The sequence below is a fragment of the Chondrus crispus genome, genomic scaffold, assembly GCF_000350225.1.
Source record: "Chondrus crispus Stackhouse genomic scaffold, scaffold_448, whole genome shotgun sequence".
Taxonomy (NCBI): Eukaryota; Rhodophyta; class Florideophyceae; order Gigartinales; family Gigartinaceae; genus Chondrus; species Chondrus crispus.
Window position 1 is genome coordinate 1 of NW_005179347.1, and position 12,034 is coordinate 12,034.

The 12,034-nt window shown below is 52.1% G+C and overlaps 1 protein-coding gene; it reads right to left on the reverse strand.

The window, feature by feature from the left end:
* Positions 1 to 10,248: 10,248 nt before the first annotated feature.
* On the reverse strand, positions 10,249 to 10,739 carry CHC_T00000111001 (hypothetical protein). XM_005718937.1 is given in 2 exon segments: positions 10,249 to 10,535; positions 10,536 to 10,739. The coding sequence occupies 1 exon segment, from the start codon at positions 10,737 to 10,739 to the stop codon at positions 10,536 to 10,538; it is 204 nt and encodes a 67-aa protein (XP_005718994.1). The 3' UTR covers positions 10,249 to 10,535.
* Positions 10,740 to 12,034: the final 1,295 nt, after the last annotated feature.

Genomic DNA, 12,034 nt, shown 5'->3' on the forward strand with positions numbered 1-12,034 from the left:
TTCTATCTCGTACGACCCCCACAGGGACTCCGTCCCCACCCAATCCAGAAAACAATTACCCCCACCCCCCACCCACAACAGCTCCCCCGTTCTACAGAACCACAACAACATCTGCACCCCCACCATCATACTCGATGATCACATCGAAACCCTCATGTCCATGCCCACATTCTGCCTCAACACCCTGAACTACGACGCAGAACCCGGCGACACAGCAACAAATCCACGCTCCCGTCGCGCGGCGCGCCGAGCACCAGACTCCCACCTATGGGAACACTCACGGAACGCCGAACTGGCCAGCCTTGAAAAACACGGCACACTCTCGTACATTCCCAAATCCACCCTTCTCCCGCTCAAATTCACATTGCGCCTCAAACGCGATGAAACCGACGATGTAATCTCCCGGAAAACTCGCTGCACAGCTCGCGGCGACAAACAAATCCCCCACGTCCACCACGACCCTGACAAAATATCAACCCCCCTTCCCGACCGAGATGCTGTCCGCTGTGCCCTCGCCCTCGCTGCCGGCACCGCACTTATCGCTGAACACTGGGACCTAGAGTCCGCATTTCTCCACGAAATCCTCGGCCCGGAAGAAACAATATACGTGCACCAACCCCCCCATTTGACGGGTCATACAAACACCCCGTCCATGTTGGTGTACTAACAGGCAACATCTACGGCACCAAACAAGCGTGCAAAATATTCACCTCAGGTCTCGCGAACAACCTCAAGCTATGGCACTTTAGACGCCTCACCTGCGACAGCTGCACCTTTATGCTCCGCAATGAAGACAATCCACACTTCGTCCTCTTTGTTATCACTATAGGCGATCTTCAATCATCAACTCTCCACGCTCCAAATGACCGCAACGCCACCATCAAGCGCGGCGACTGTCGTATCTTAATTTTCTCCGCTTGATGCCGCCACCGATCATCCTCCACTCCTTGTAGTATCTTACACGTGTACATAGCACTCCCACAGTACTTAACACCGTCGTCGCTCATGTCCCCAGTAAAGACGACCCAAGGTCTAGAGTCTCTCCTACATTCTCTTTACTGGTGACGGTGTCGTCCCCACTAAATCGGGAAACAAAGTAGAAGGACATGGTGTGATATGTGTGTCATGCAACATCATCTTGGGGCGATACCGTCTTATTAAACCGAGTAAAGCCTTCAATGTTGGCACGCATCCCCCAAATTCGCAACCTACGCCTTGGTCCCCACGGCAGCAAACGCCGACTTCGTATCTGTAGCTACTCAACTCAATCCAAATCTGTCTTCGTTTTACAGAAAGGGCATCGTTCATGAAATGCGTTGTTACGATATGCAATATACAGCAATGCTGGCATTCTACAGTATGCCACTGCATTGACTCAGTCCCCTTCCGGCACATGTTCCGTCATTCCTCTTTCGAGTCTACCTCTTTTCGGTCCTCTTCTTAACGTGTTTCGTCGAGTCCTTTCTCAACCCTATCAACTGCCTCGTACCCTACAAAGCCCTCGTCTTCAACTTCCACATCCCATCCATCTATAAAACCCCACCTTCCCCACCGGCCACCACCATCCCCTCCCACCACATCCACCTCATCTGGAAGCACGCCTGCCTCGCACTCTTAGCCCGACCCAACACACACACCTCCATCGAAAGAATGTTTCGTTCCACAGCTCTCGCCATGTTTGCCCTCTTCGCTCTAGCCCATCTCTCAGCGGCCTCCTTCGCCGTTCCCTCGCTGGGCACAAAAACCGCCACCGGTGTCCGTAATGGCCTCCGCGACAATGCTTTCCGCATCAATTTCTCCCGCGGCACCCAGGTGAACACCCCAGACTTCTCCGTCTCCATTGCTGACTTGACCAACTTCCCAGCTCTCGCCGGTACGGATGTCCAGTCCACCATCGTCAAAGTCAACCTAAAGGCGGGGAAACCCTTCTTTCCGCATCTCCACCCCAGGGGAACTGAGACCCTCAACGCGCTCAAGGGAACCTTCAGAGTGCGGTTCAGGTTCGACGGCTTGGGCGATGCTAGAGTTGTCACCAATGTCATCAGAGCAGGCGAAAGCACGGTGTTCCCGCAGGGGCTCATTCATGAGACCAGTTGCATCAGCAAAACCGATTGCATGTTTTTATCTGTCTTGAACACGGCTGATCCCGGTACCGTACCAGCGACGCTTTGAGATATGTAACAAGTGTATCAGAGACCTTGTGAGGTGCTCCATACTGGTTGAACATTTTTTCGTTCTTCTCGCTATTAAACATGCAAATTTCGTTGGGACCACACAGTGACCTTCATGCTTGCCTTCCCTTGTTTTTTTAGATACTCGATGAAAGTAGTAGGAGGGGCTTCGTAATAGAATTTACACCGACCTCTCACGTATGAACATTTCTGATAAATAGCATACACGCGTTTCTCTCTGGCGGTTCACGTGACACGGAATCAAATGTGCTGGGCTTATTCAAAACGGGTGGCGTGGTCTATTCTCCGTCATCTATGGCTAAACGCGGTGATATGACACACGGGACTGCATGAGTTCAAACAAATGAGAAGGCACTCCAGCTGTGAATGAGATGGATGATGCAAATCACAGGGAAAGGGAGTTGTATGGGGCTTACTCAAATCACAATAATATTTTTTGTTAGCTTCCTTGTTGCTTTACGCCAATGGTCATATCGCGTTTCCACTCAGACGCTCATCACCATGAACCTGAAAACGCATTGAGAGAGATGACTACAAAGCCATTCGATATGGGCAGGCGCCGACTACGTCCGCTTCTTCAGTCACATTCTACATAGAAACCTTCTGCCTTTTGGAAGGCTCTCCCTACTACTTACAATAGACCGTACTTTACTTGGAAGCACCTGGCCTAGTGACGGATAGGGTTGCTTGAAGTGCGCGTCAGGCTCACCTGCATATGCGCACAGTCGGCCCCATGCTGAGAGCCCCATGAATCAACAATCAAGATTGCAAAAAGGGCACACGTGCCGCCAGAGATCAGCTAAACCTGGAAGTCACGAGAGTGTGCAATGCGGTTTGCGTCGCTGGAGTGTTGGTCCTCTAGTACACTGTAGCATAAGTGACACGAAAAGAGAAACAGTGCAAGCTGAAGAAACACGCACCAAAAATTGGACCCGGAATTCTCCTAGAATAGCGAGCCCATCGATGACAAGCCCAAGATGGCAATCCGGAAGGGCGTACAGTTGCGCCCATTATAGAAACGGAACAGTCTTGACGGCAAGAAACGCCGGCACGGCCTGTCGAGGGTTTCAGGTGTGGTCCTCGCCCAATCGGAAGAATTGAACACATCATAATGTCGAAAATCGTTACGAACCCGGGGACCATCGCCCCCAATTTCTCCGTTCCCGGTCTCGACCGGGTCCCACCTCTCCCCCCTCGCTCTTCTTTCCATCTTTCCCTCCCTTCCCAAAACTTCAAGAGATGATGGTAGCTCTCAGTACCAACTAGGCTCCCAACCTTCAATCGGCACAAGAAACTCGACATATCTTCAGTATATAAACCCCCCTTCTCCCACAACATGACTCTCACTCACGCAGCTCACTCACCATACTCACACCTTCTCAACTCGCAGCAACGCCACCTCCATTCAAAATGGCCAATCGTCTTCAGCTCTCGCTCCTCCTCGCCCTCTTCGCCCTCTCCTCCGCTTCCTCTGCCCCCGCCTTCCCCTTTCCCCGTTGCCGCGGCTCGGCGAAGTACAAGGTCACCTTCACGAACCTTTTGACGCCGACCAACTTCCGCGGCCTCATCCCAGATACTGGACTCGTTTTCTCTCCCCTCGCAGGCGTCACCCACTCCAACCGCCTCTCCTTCTTCACCGTCCGCGGCTTTGCCAACAAGCCGGTCGAGATCCTTGCCGAAACCGGTGTCAACACTCGCTACATCCGGTTTGCGAAGAGGCTTCGTTCACAGGGGAGGGGCGTGCTATCTATCGTCGATGCTGGCGCACCCACCATGCCAGGGAAGAGCACTTCTCTGATCGTTAGGGTCGATTGCAAGCATTCTTTCTTGACTGTTCTCGGAATGATTGCTCCGTCGCCGGATTGGATCGTTCAGATTAACAACAGGAACATGTTTGATACGAAGACAAACAAATTCATCCGCTCGGACAGAGGTACTCTGATTGCGTATGATACTGGTGTTGATGATGGTAGAGAGTTCACGCCGCCGCTCGATCTCAGCTTGGACTTGCCCACCAAGCCGCAGATGAACATTGCCCCGTTGGTTGAGGACGAGACTGATCGGTTTGAAGGCCGTATCGTTGGGCGCTACAGCATCAGGAAGATTGCTTAAAGGGGTTTTGAATGAACCTGTAATGCACAACATATAATAATTTATTTGACAGTTTGTCGTCCCATTTGCTGTCGATGTCGTATGTATGCTTTGTGGTTTTCGCTTATCGGATAAAAAATCATTTCTTGTGAAATGACTTGGCTTCTTTGTGGTGGGGAGAGGGGTGGGGGGATGTCGTGTTTATGAATGCATAAATTAGAGAGAATCAGCGGGGGTTGCCAAATATTGGAATGTTCTACAGCGCGAAGTTCAAAGAATCAGAAATCCTGAACCATTAAAAACTGCTGTTATTTTGTCCCGATAACCATGAAAGTATTTAGAAGTGAGACTTCGGGATGATCTGCTTGCATTTTTGAAATTAGTATCAATAGCGGTGATATTTTAGTCGTTCATGAGCGACAAAGGCAGAAAAATCACTATGCTCCGACCGCAAAGTGGAGGCATTGTGTTAGCAAAAAATCTATTATAGTAGTGATGCTCTGTTGAGCCGCAATGGTCTCGTCGCTGTGGTTCCATCCAGATAAGGCAGTCCCCACAGATAAGGCATACAGCCATTTAGGGCTACCACAGTAAACAGAATAAAGTCGCCGTCGCCTCCGCCAACTTCGGGGGTCGGAGGCGTCGGTCTGATCTTGGCATCACAAGTTATGCGCACCACACACCACCACTGACAACCGATCCGCGGCACAACAACACCAATCCACACCGCGATAAACAGCAGCGCAGCGACTAACCAACCTCCCACACCCCTGCACACAGGAAACCGACATGACAGATCCACAAGGAACCACAGCGAGACAGCTCCCGCGCCTCGACACAACCAACTACACGTTTTGGTTGGACGCACTGGAAATCTACGCACGGACAATCGACGCCGTCGAACAGATCAACACACCGCACACACCGGACCCCGATCTAGGCACGGAGGCATCAAACCAACAAAAAGCAGACCAACTGCGCTGAGCCATCATGCAAAGCCTAACACCGGACATTACCAGGACACTACCACCCCACGTACTCCGGTACGAACCGAACGTAATCTGCCGCATCATAAGAGGAGTCGTTGACACAACATAAACCGAAAATCATGAGATGTTGGACGCTGAGGCCAGAAGCATCAAATACGAACCCGTAACCCAACTCAAAGACTATGTCAGTCAGCATCGGGAACTCAGGTACAAGATGCAAGTTGCATGCTACCCCAATATAGATGAAGAACGCACGACCGTTCGATACATGATACAGGGGCTCAGCCAGCACCCAGACATGAGCACCCTAGCCATGATCATGGCAGGGCACCCACCCGTCACCATACAGGCTTTCAACCACCACGTACAACAAGTGCAATTGATGCAAACACAAACCCCAGCAGCACCCACCACCACAGCACTACAGCACGCACCTCGACACAGAATACCGCGGGCGCGCTTCCCACAACCAGCCCGAGGCAAAACAACATACCCTTGACCAACGGGACACCAGGGGCCATGGTGCATACATCACGGCAGCTTAACACACACAACAGAAAAATGCTACGCGCGTAGAAAAACACCCCGCACCAACACGGTCAACGCGCACGCAGCACAAGCCTACGACAGCGACGCAGATCCAAACCAGAGCGCCTTGCACGAGTTGCAAGAACGCATACACGCCCTTGAAACGACACTTACCGACGTAGACACAACCGACGGTAAGCCAAATTTTATACTGGACTCCGGTGCAAACCCCACGCATGCCGCACGACCCCACGCGAATATGCCACGCAGCACCGGGACACTAACCACGACAGACACGGGACACCGCGCGCCAATAACACACACGGGACGCATAACCATAACATAGAAGAATAACAAGCTGGCAATACTGGCTGTACACACCCCGCAAGTCAAGGAAAATCTACTGTCCGTGCACGACCTCACGAAGCACGGACAAGTAACATTCGCAAGAAACAAGGCAACCCTCCACCAACCCATACACCTCCCCCGGCCAATCATGACAGCTACATTCCGCGACGGGCAATACACGCTCGACCAAGACACCACAGCCAAAGGGGCACGCACATACCACCGTAAAACAAACACATTACAAAAACACAATCCCACGCCGCCCCGCGCAACAAACACACCCCAACTGCCTCTACCCGGCAACGCAGCGGCTACCTACCATTGCGCACACAAAAACGACGAGCACCCAACATGCGCACAGCCCCAGCCCCCGCACCAAAATACAAAAAGACAACACAGGCACAAATACAAATGTCGGAATGGCACCTTAAGCTCAATCACGCCAACCCCAAAACAATTGCGCACATGTCCAAACACAGGCTACTCTCAGCCCTACCCCAAGGACTACCAGACACCAGCGCACCAATAACATGCAGCGTGTGCATATACGGAAAGACCGCACGACGACCGCACAAAAGGGCAACGCACACAGCCGACAAAGGCGACAGCCTGTCCTCAGACGTCTGCGGCCCCATCAAACCCACGTCGGCCCACAACGCGAATTACTTCCTCACAATTATCGACACGAACACGAGATACATTTGGGTACACTACATCAACAACCGCGCACAAGTCCCGCATGCCCTAATCACAGCAATAGATCAAGTGGCCACCGAGAACGGCCAACACCCCCCCTCCTGATCACGAACAATGCAAAAGAATATCTCGCGAAACAAGTGCAAGACAAATTGCGACAAAGAGGTATTGTGGTATAACTACCTTCGTCCCGACCACTCGGAAACGAGGGGGGTTAGAGGTAAGGGAGCGCGTGCCGCTGGGTAGCCCACGCGCGAACGCAAACCGTACGGAAGGACTCGAAAAGAGGGAAAGCTCACGTGGCCGGTGACGCGCAGCCGGTCGGTGGTGTTAGATCCGGACGGCCGGTCACGGGTTAGAAGCCTGAGACTAAAAGGGAAACCGGAACGGGATAGCAATTAGCCGTAAAGGGAATGGAGGCGAGTCTGCCCCCGTTTACTGGAACGGGGCAGGTGCGCCCGATCTTAACCCCTAAGTGGGACGCCAGGACACCTGTCCCGCTACAGTAGCTGTTACTTACTGTATACCAGCTACTGTGCTAAATTGGCTAATTTGTGTCATTAACTACTAATTACTTACCGGACGGGTCGCACACGTGTGCCCGTGGCCACGACCGGCGTCGACGGTTATGCCACGTGTACGCCGTGGAGGTACTACTGCGCTTTCCGAGGGCGCGTGCACGATTGCTACAGTAGTAACCGCCCGTCCAGGCGGTGCTCATCTCCCATCGGGGGTCGTGGTGTGGAATTGTACCACAGGTATCACCTACCGGGCAACGACGCTGTACACGCCACAAGAAAACGCGCTCGCAGAACGTATCAACCGAACACTGATGGACAAAGTACGCGCCACCCTCTCGCACAGCAACCTTCACGCAACACACTGACAAGACGCCCTGCAAGACGCCGGGTACAAGTACAACATCACGTACCATAATGGAATAGGAGCTCTACCGCACAACAAATGGCATGGCACAGCGCCCCGAATTAAATCGCTCATCACATTCGGCCAAATAGGGTATATCCCCAACCTCAAACCACACCTCCCTAAACTCCACAGCAAGGCCACACCAGCCCGATACATGTACGGCATGGATGACACGCATATCTGCGTGCAGAACCTCCACACAAGACGCTACCACAAAATACGGGCAATCGATTTCAAGCCCTATGCCAAAGAAAGAGACCCATGCAACACCACCACGGCCGTCTTCCAGGACAAACGGAAGCAGAAACGCAACACAAAGGCCAGAAAAATCCCCACAAAAATCACGAGGACCACGGCACCCCCCAAGACGAGAAAGCAAGCCACTAAATTCCGCGACGCGGCCGAATGGCGAACAGCGCATGACGCAGAACTCGATCAACTCGACAGTATGCATGCCACAGATATGCACTCCCCAACACCCAATATTCCCAATCGCGACATACTGCCTACGACGATGACCTACAGATACAAACACAGCTCGGCATCGGCGAACCCAGTACGAAATGAACGCTGCTCCATACGAGGGGACCTCATGAAACCGACCGTGCACTATGACCCGGATAAGACAGACACATACATGGCAGACAGGACGACAATACGAGCACTCTTCGCAATCGCCGCGTCAATGAACATGCACGTCGAGCATTTTGACATTACGGGAGCCTACCTACACGAACAATACCAACACCACAAGAAAGTATTTGTGTAGCAACCACCCCGTTTTGATGGCACGTACAAGCACAAAAGCACTCATGGCCAACTGAAGGGGAACCTCTACGGCACACCGGCAGCAGCGAACATATATAGCACGCAACTCACCACCTCAAAAAACATGGATACAAGCAGCTACGCTCGGACACATCACTGTTCACAAAAAGGAACAAGCACGACATAATTCTCATAGGGATCAGTATGGATGACTTTTTGCCAGTTACAAGAAACCTCACCATGATTGACGCACTGTACAAGGTACTGCGAACCAAGTACAAAGTCAAAAGACTCGGACGCCCCGAAAAATACCTGAACTGGACCATACAGTACAGAAAAGAAGGGATCCACATCTCCCAGCCACAGCACATTGACAGCGTAGTGGTCATGCTCGCCCAAACCCAGAGCAACCCCCAACGCACACCATACCTCGACGGTGTCACAGTAGACCCTCCCACAAACAAGGAGACCACACGAGAGGACATAGCTGACATATACAGCAGTGCAGTAGGGGAAATAAAGTACATAGCCGACTCTACAAGACCCGACATCGCCTTTGTGGCGACAACACTAGCGAGAGCGCTATAAGGACCCACGCAGCGCCACTGGAAAATGCTGCAACGACCGGCACAGTACGTCCACGCGACCCGCACGGAGGGAATCCTCATGCCAAGAGGGACAAAACAGGGCATCACAATCGACGCATTCTCGGACGCCGACTATGCCAACGACGAGACGACGCGAAAATCTGTCACCGGCTCTATCACGCTGCTCAACGGCTCCCCGGTACAATGGCTCTCGCGACAACAACCGATCGTCGCCAAGAGCACATGCGAGGCGGAATACATAGCAGCCGCCGAAACCGCCACCCTCACAATCTGGCTCGCCAACATGATGAAGGAAACGAGCATACTGACCCGCCAACCCGTCCTGGACGTCGACAATACGGCCGCCGTGCAGATGGCCAAAAACACCGGCGCGACGCGCAGAAGAAAATGTATCGATGTACGATACCATTTCCTGCACGAGACAGTGCAAACCGGCAAACTCGAAGTATCGCGCATTTCCACCGCAGAGCAAAAAGCCGATATATTAACGAAACCTCTCAAAAACACGCTGTTCCAAAATCATAAGCACAGCATACAAATCAACCCACCGCCCGCACCGCCAGGAAGCCCTCGCGTGCGGGGGAGTGTGGTTCCATCCAGAACCGCCAACGACGCTCAGACTTCCTAAACACAACGCTAACACAATGGTTCCATCCAGATAAGGCAGTCCCGACAGATAAGGCATACAGCCATTTAGGGCTACCACAGCAAACAGAATAAAGTCGCCGTCTCCTCCGCCACCTTCGGGGGTCGGAGGCATCGGTCTGATCTTGGCATCACAGTGGCTACTGATTCTGTACGATGCGTAAATGATGACAGGAAGACTGAGAAAGAACTATACTCGTCTCTGGAGAGGTCGAGTTTGGATCTCTTCGGACGTAATTGCCTCTTAGACTCTGCGGAAAGCTTGCAACATGCGGGCGGAGCAATCTACGACAGCGAACAGCAGTGTAGAGGGTAGGGAACGGTATCAAGCTCGGTGAGAAGCAATGGGACAGGCCACATGCGAAAGAGCGCATGCTTCAATTCTAATGAATAAGTAAGCTGATATGGCGCGAGCTCGCAGACACAAGTCCTTCAGGACAAGGATAGCCAAAGTTGCTTCTCTAACAAAAGACTGCTTCACCACTATGTCCATGGCAACATGGTTCAAGGAACTGCATTAGAAGTCGTTTTCTGGGTTGGATAACAGTAGTTTTTCGCAATATTGGGAGAACGGATGAAACGAAACAGGCTTGGTACGAGGGCGTATGCGGAGGCGATGTCAACGGAGAAAGTGTCGGGTGGGAACTGGGGAGTTGTGTATAGTACATTTTCCATGTACCAATCTACAGACAGCTCCAGCCTTGGCTCTGTCAATGGAAGAGTGTTCTGATATTCCCAAGAGTTTACCCAGCGCCTCCATTTGGGCTAGTACGATCACTCTCGCTCTCGCTCTCCTCAATAATAGCTGAAAGTGCTTCCTCCGATGACACAGTAACACCGGTTAGCTTCCGCACAATTTCCATCACCCCTTGTACTGCCTTCAGAATGGTCTGGATTCCCAGATTTGTTTCCTGGCTTTCGTCACTTCGTTCTTGTTCGTTCGTCATTCGTCAACAGATCACATACTTTTCAAAATCCGTAGCTTTACGGTTAAGCTTTCAGGACAGCTCTGTATCTGTCCCGGTGTGAAGTGTGTCCCCCCCCCGCCGTCGCAGCGCCTCCAGCATCTTTTATTTCTTACGGCGTGCGCTTCCAGAACGTCCACGCATCAAATGTAAAAAATCATAAAATCTAGCCCGCCACACCTATATGCAAATTTCTCCACTCCCCCAGACAGTTTCGACCGGTGCGTTTCTTGATTTAAGCAATTAAAATTGGGTACTGTATACCCTCGGGCCTCTCGTGCCCCCTCGCCTCCTCCTCGAGGTGCATGTCCAGCCGTCGAGCTCATATCGGCCCTCTTGCCCCTTGTGACATCGCATACGTGTAACTCCTCAACCGCTTCCAGTATGCTCTCCTCTCACACGCTTAATACTCTAAGAGATTCCATCTAACAGCTTTGGCAGAAATAGTCGTTCGGGCGGGAAATGACTTTTTTAAGGAAATCTGTGGTCGTTCTTCCCGGCTTCGTCGTCGATTTGCAATTTTTCAGCTGCTGGCAGCCGACTGCCGATTCGGTCAGTCCACCTCTCCTCAAGCACCTCAATCATTCCCAATCCCCGACTAGGTCAATGCCCTAGTGCTCGGTTGCCATTTCAATAATGACCGACGTTTCGTTAAGAGTATCAAGCCCACGGACTCTATCTACATGCGACTTGTCCTATCTTTTGCAGGTGTGTCTGAACTCGTCGAAGAGGCTGCTGCTACAGTATTGTACGAGACCCCATCCTCACCCTCACATCGGGCCTGTATCTGTGTGAACAGAAGACCGATGCATCCTCGTTTACTCGTCGTCGCTCGCTAGTTATAAGTCTATCCTGAAGGACAGACTGTCCTGTGCGGTCTGAGACTGCAAAATGACTATTGGCGAATGTGATTGTGCGGTCTGACAGTCCCCGGGTTCGCCAATAGGGGTTTTGGGTGGACGAAGCTGAGCTTATTGAGGAGAGTTTTCGTGCGTTGTGGGCCGAGAGGCTTTGTGAAGTAGTCGGCGAGGTTGTCTTCGGAGGGGATGTGTTGGATTTTGACGTTTCCTCGTTGAATGTGGTTATGTATGAGGTGATGTTTCACATCGATGAACTTTCGATGTTTGGTGGGCGCCGAGTTCTGTGCCACGAGGATTGTTGCTTTGTTGTCTACTAGAAGGGGGATGGGTTCGTGCTCCGGTTTTTGTGCGTCGGAGAGGAGGCGGCGGAGCCAGTGAGCTTGTTGCGTGGCTGCAGTGGCCGCAAGGTATTCCGCC

Bases quoted from the DNA above. Each gene is read 5' to 3' on its own strand.
- CHC_T00000111001 (XM_005718937.1), bottom strand. From the start codon at position 10,739: ATGACGAACGAACAAGAACGAAGTGACGAAAGCCAGGAAACAAATCTG.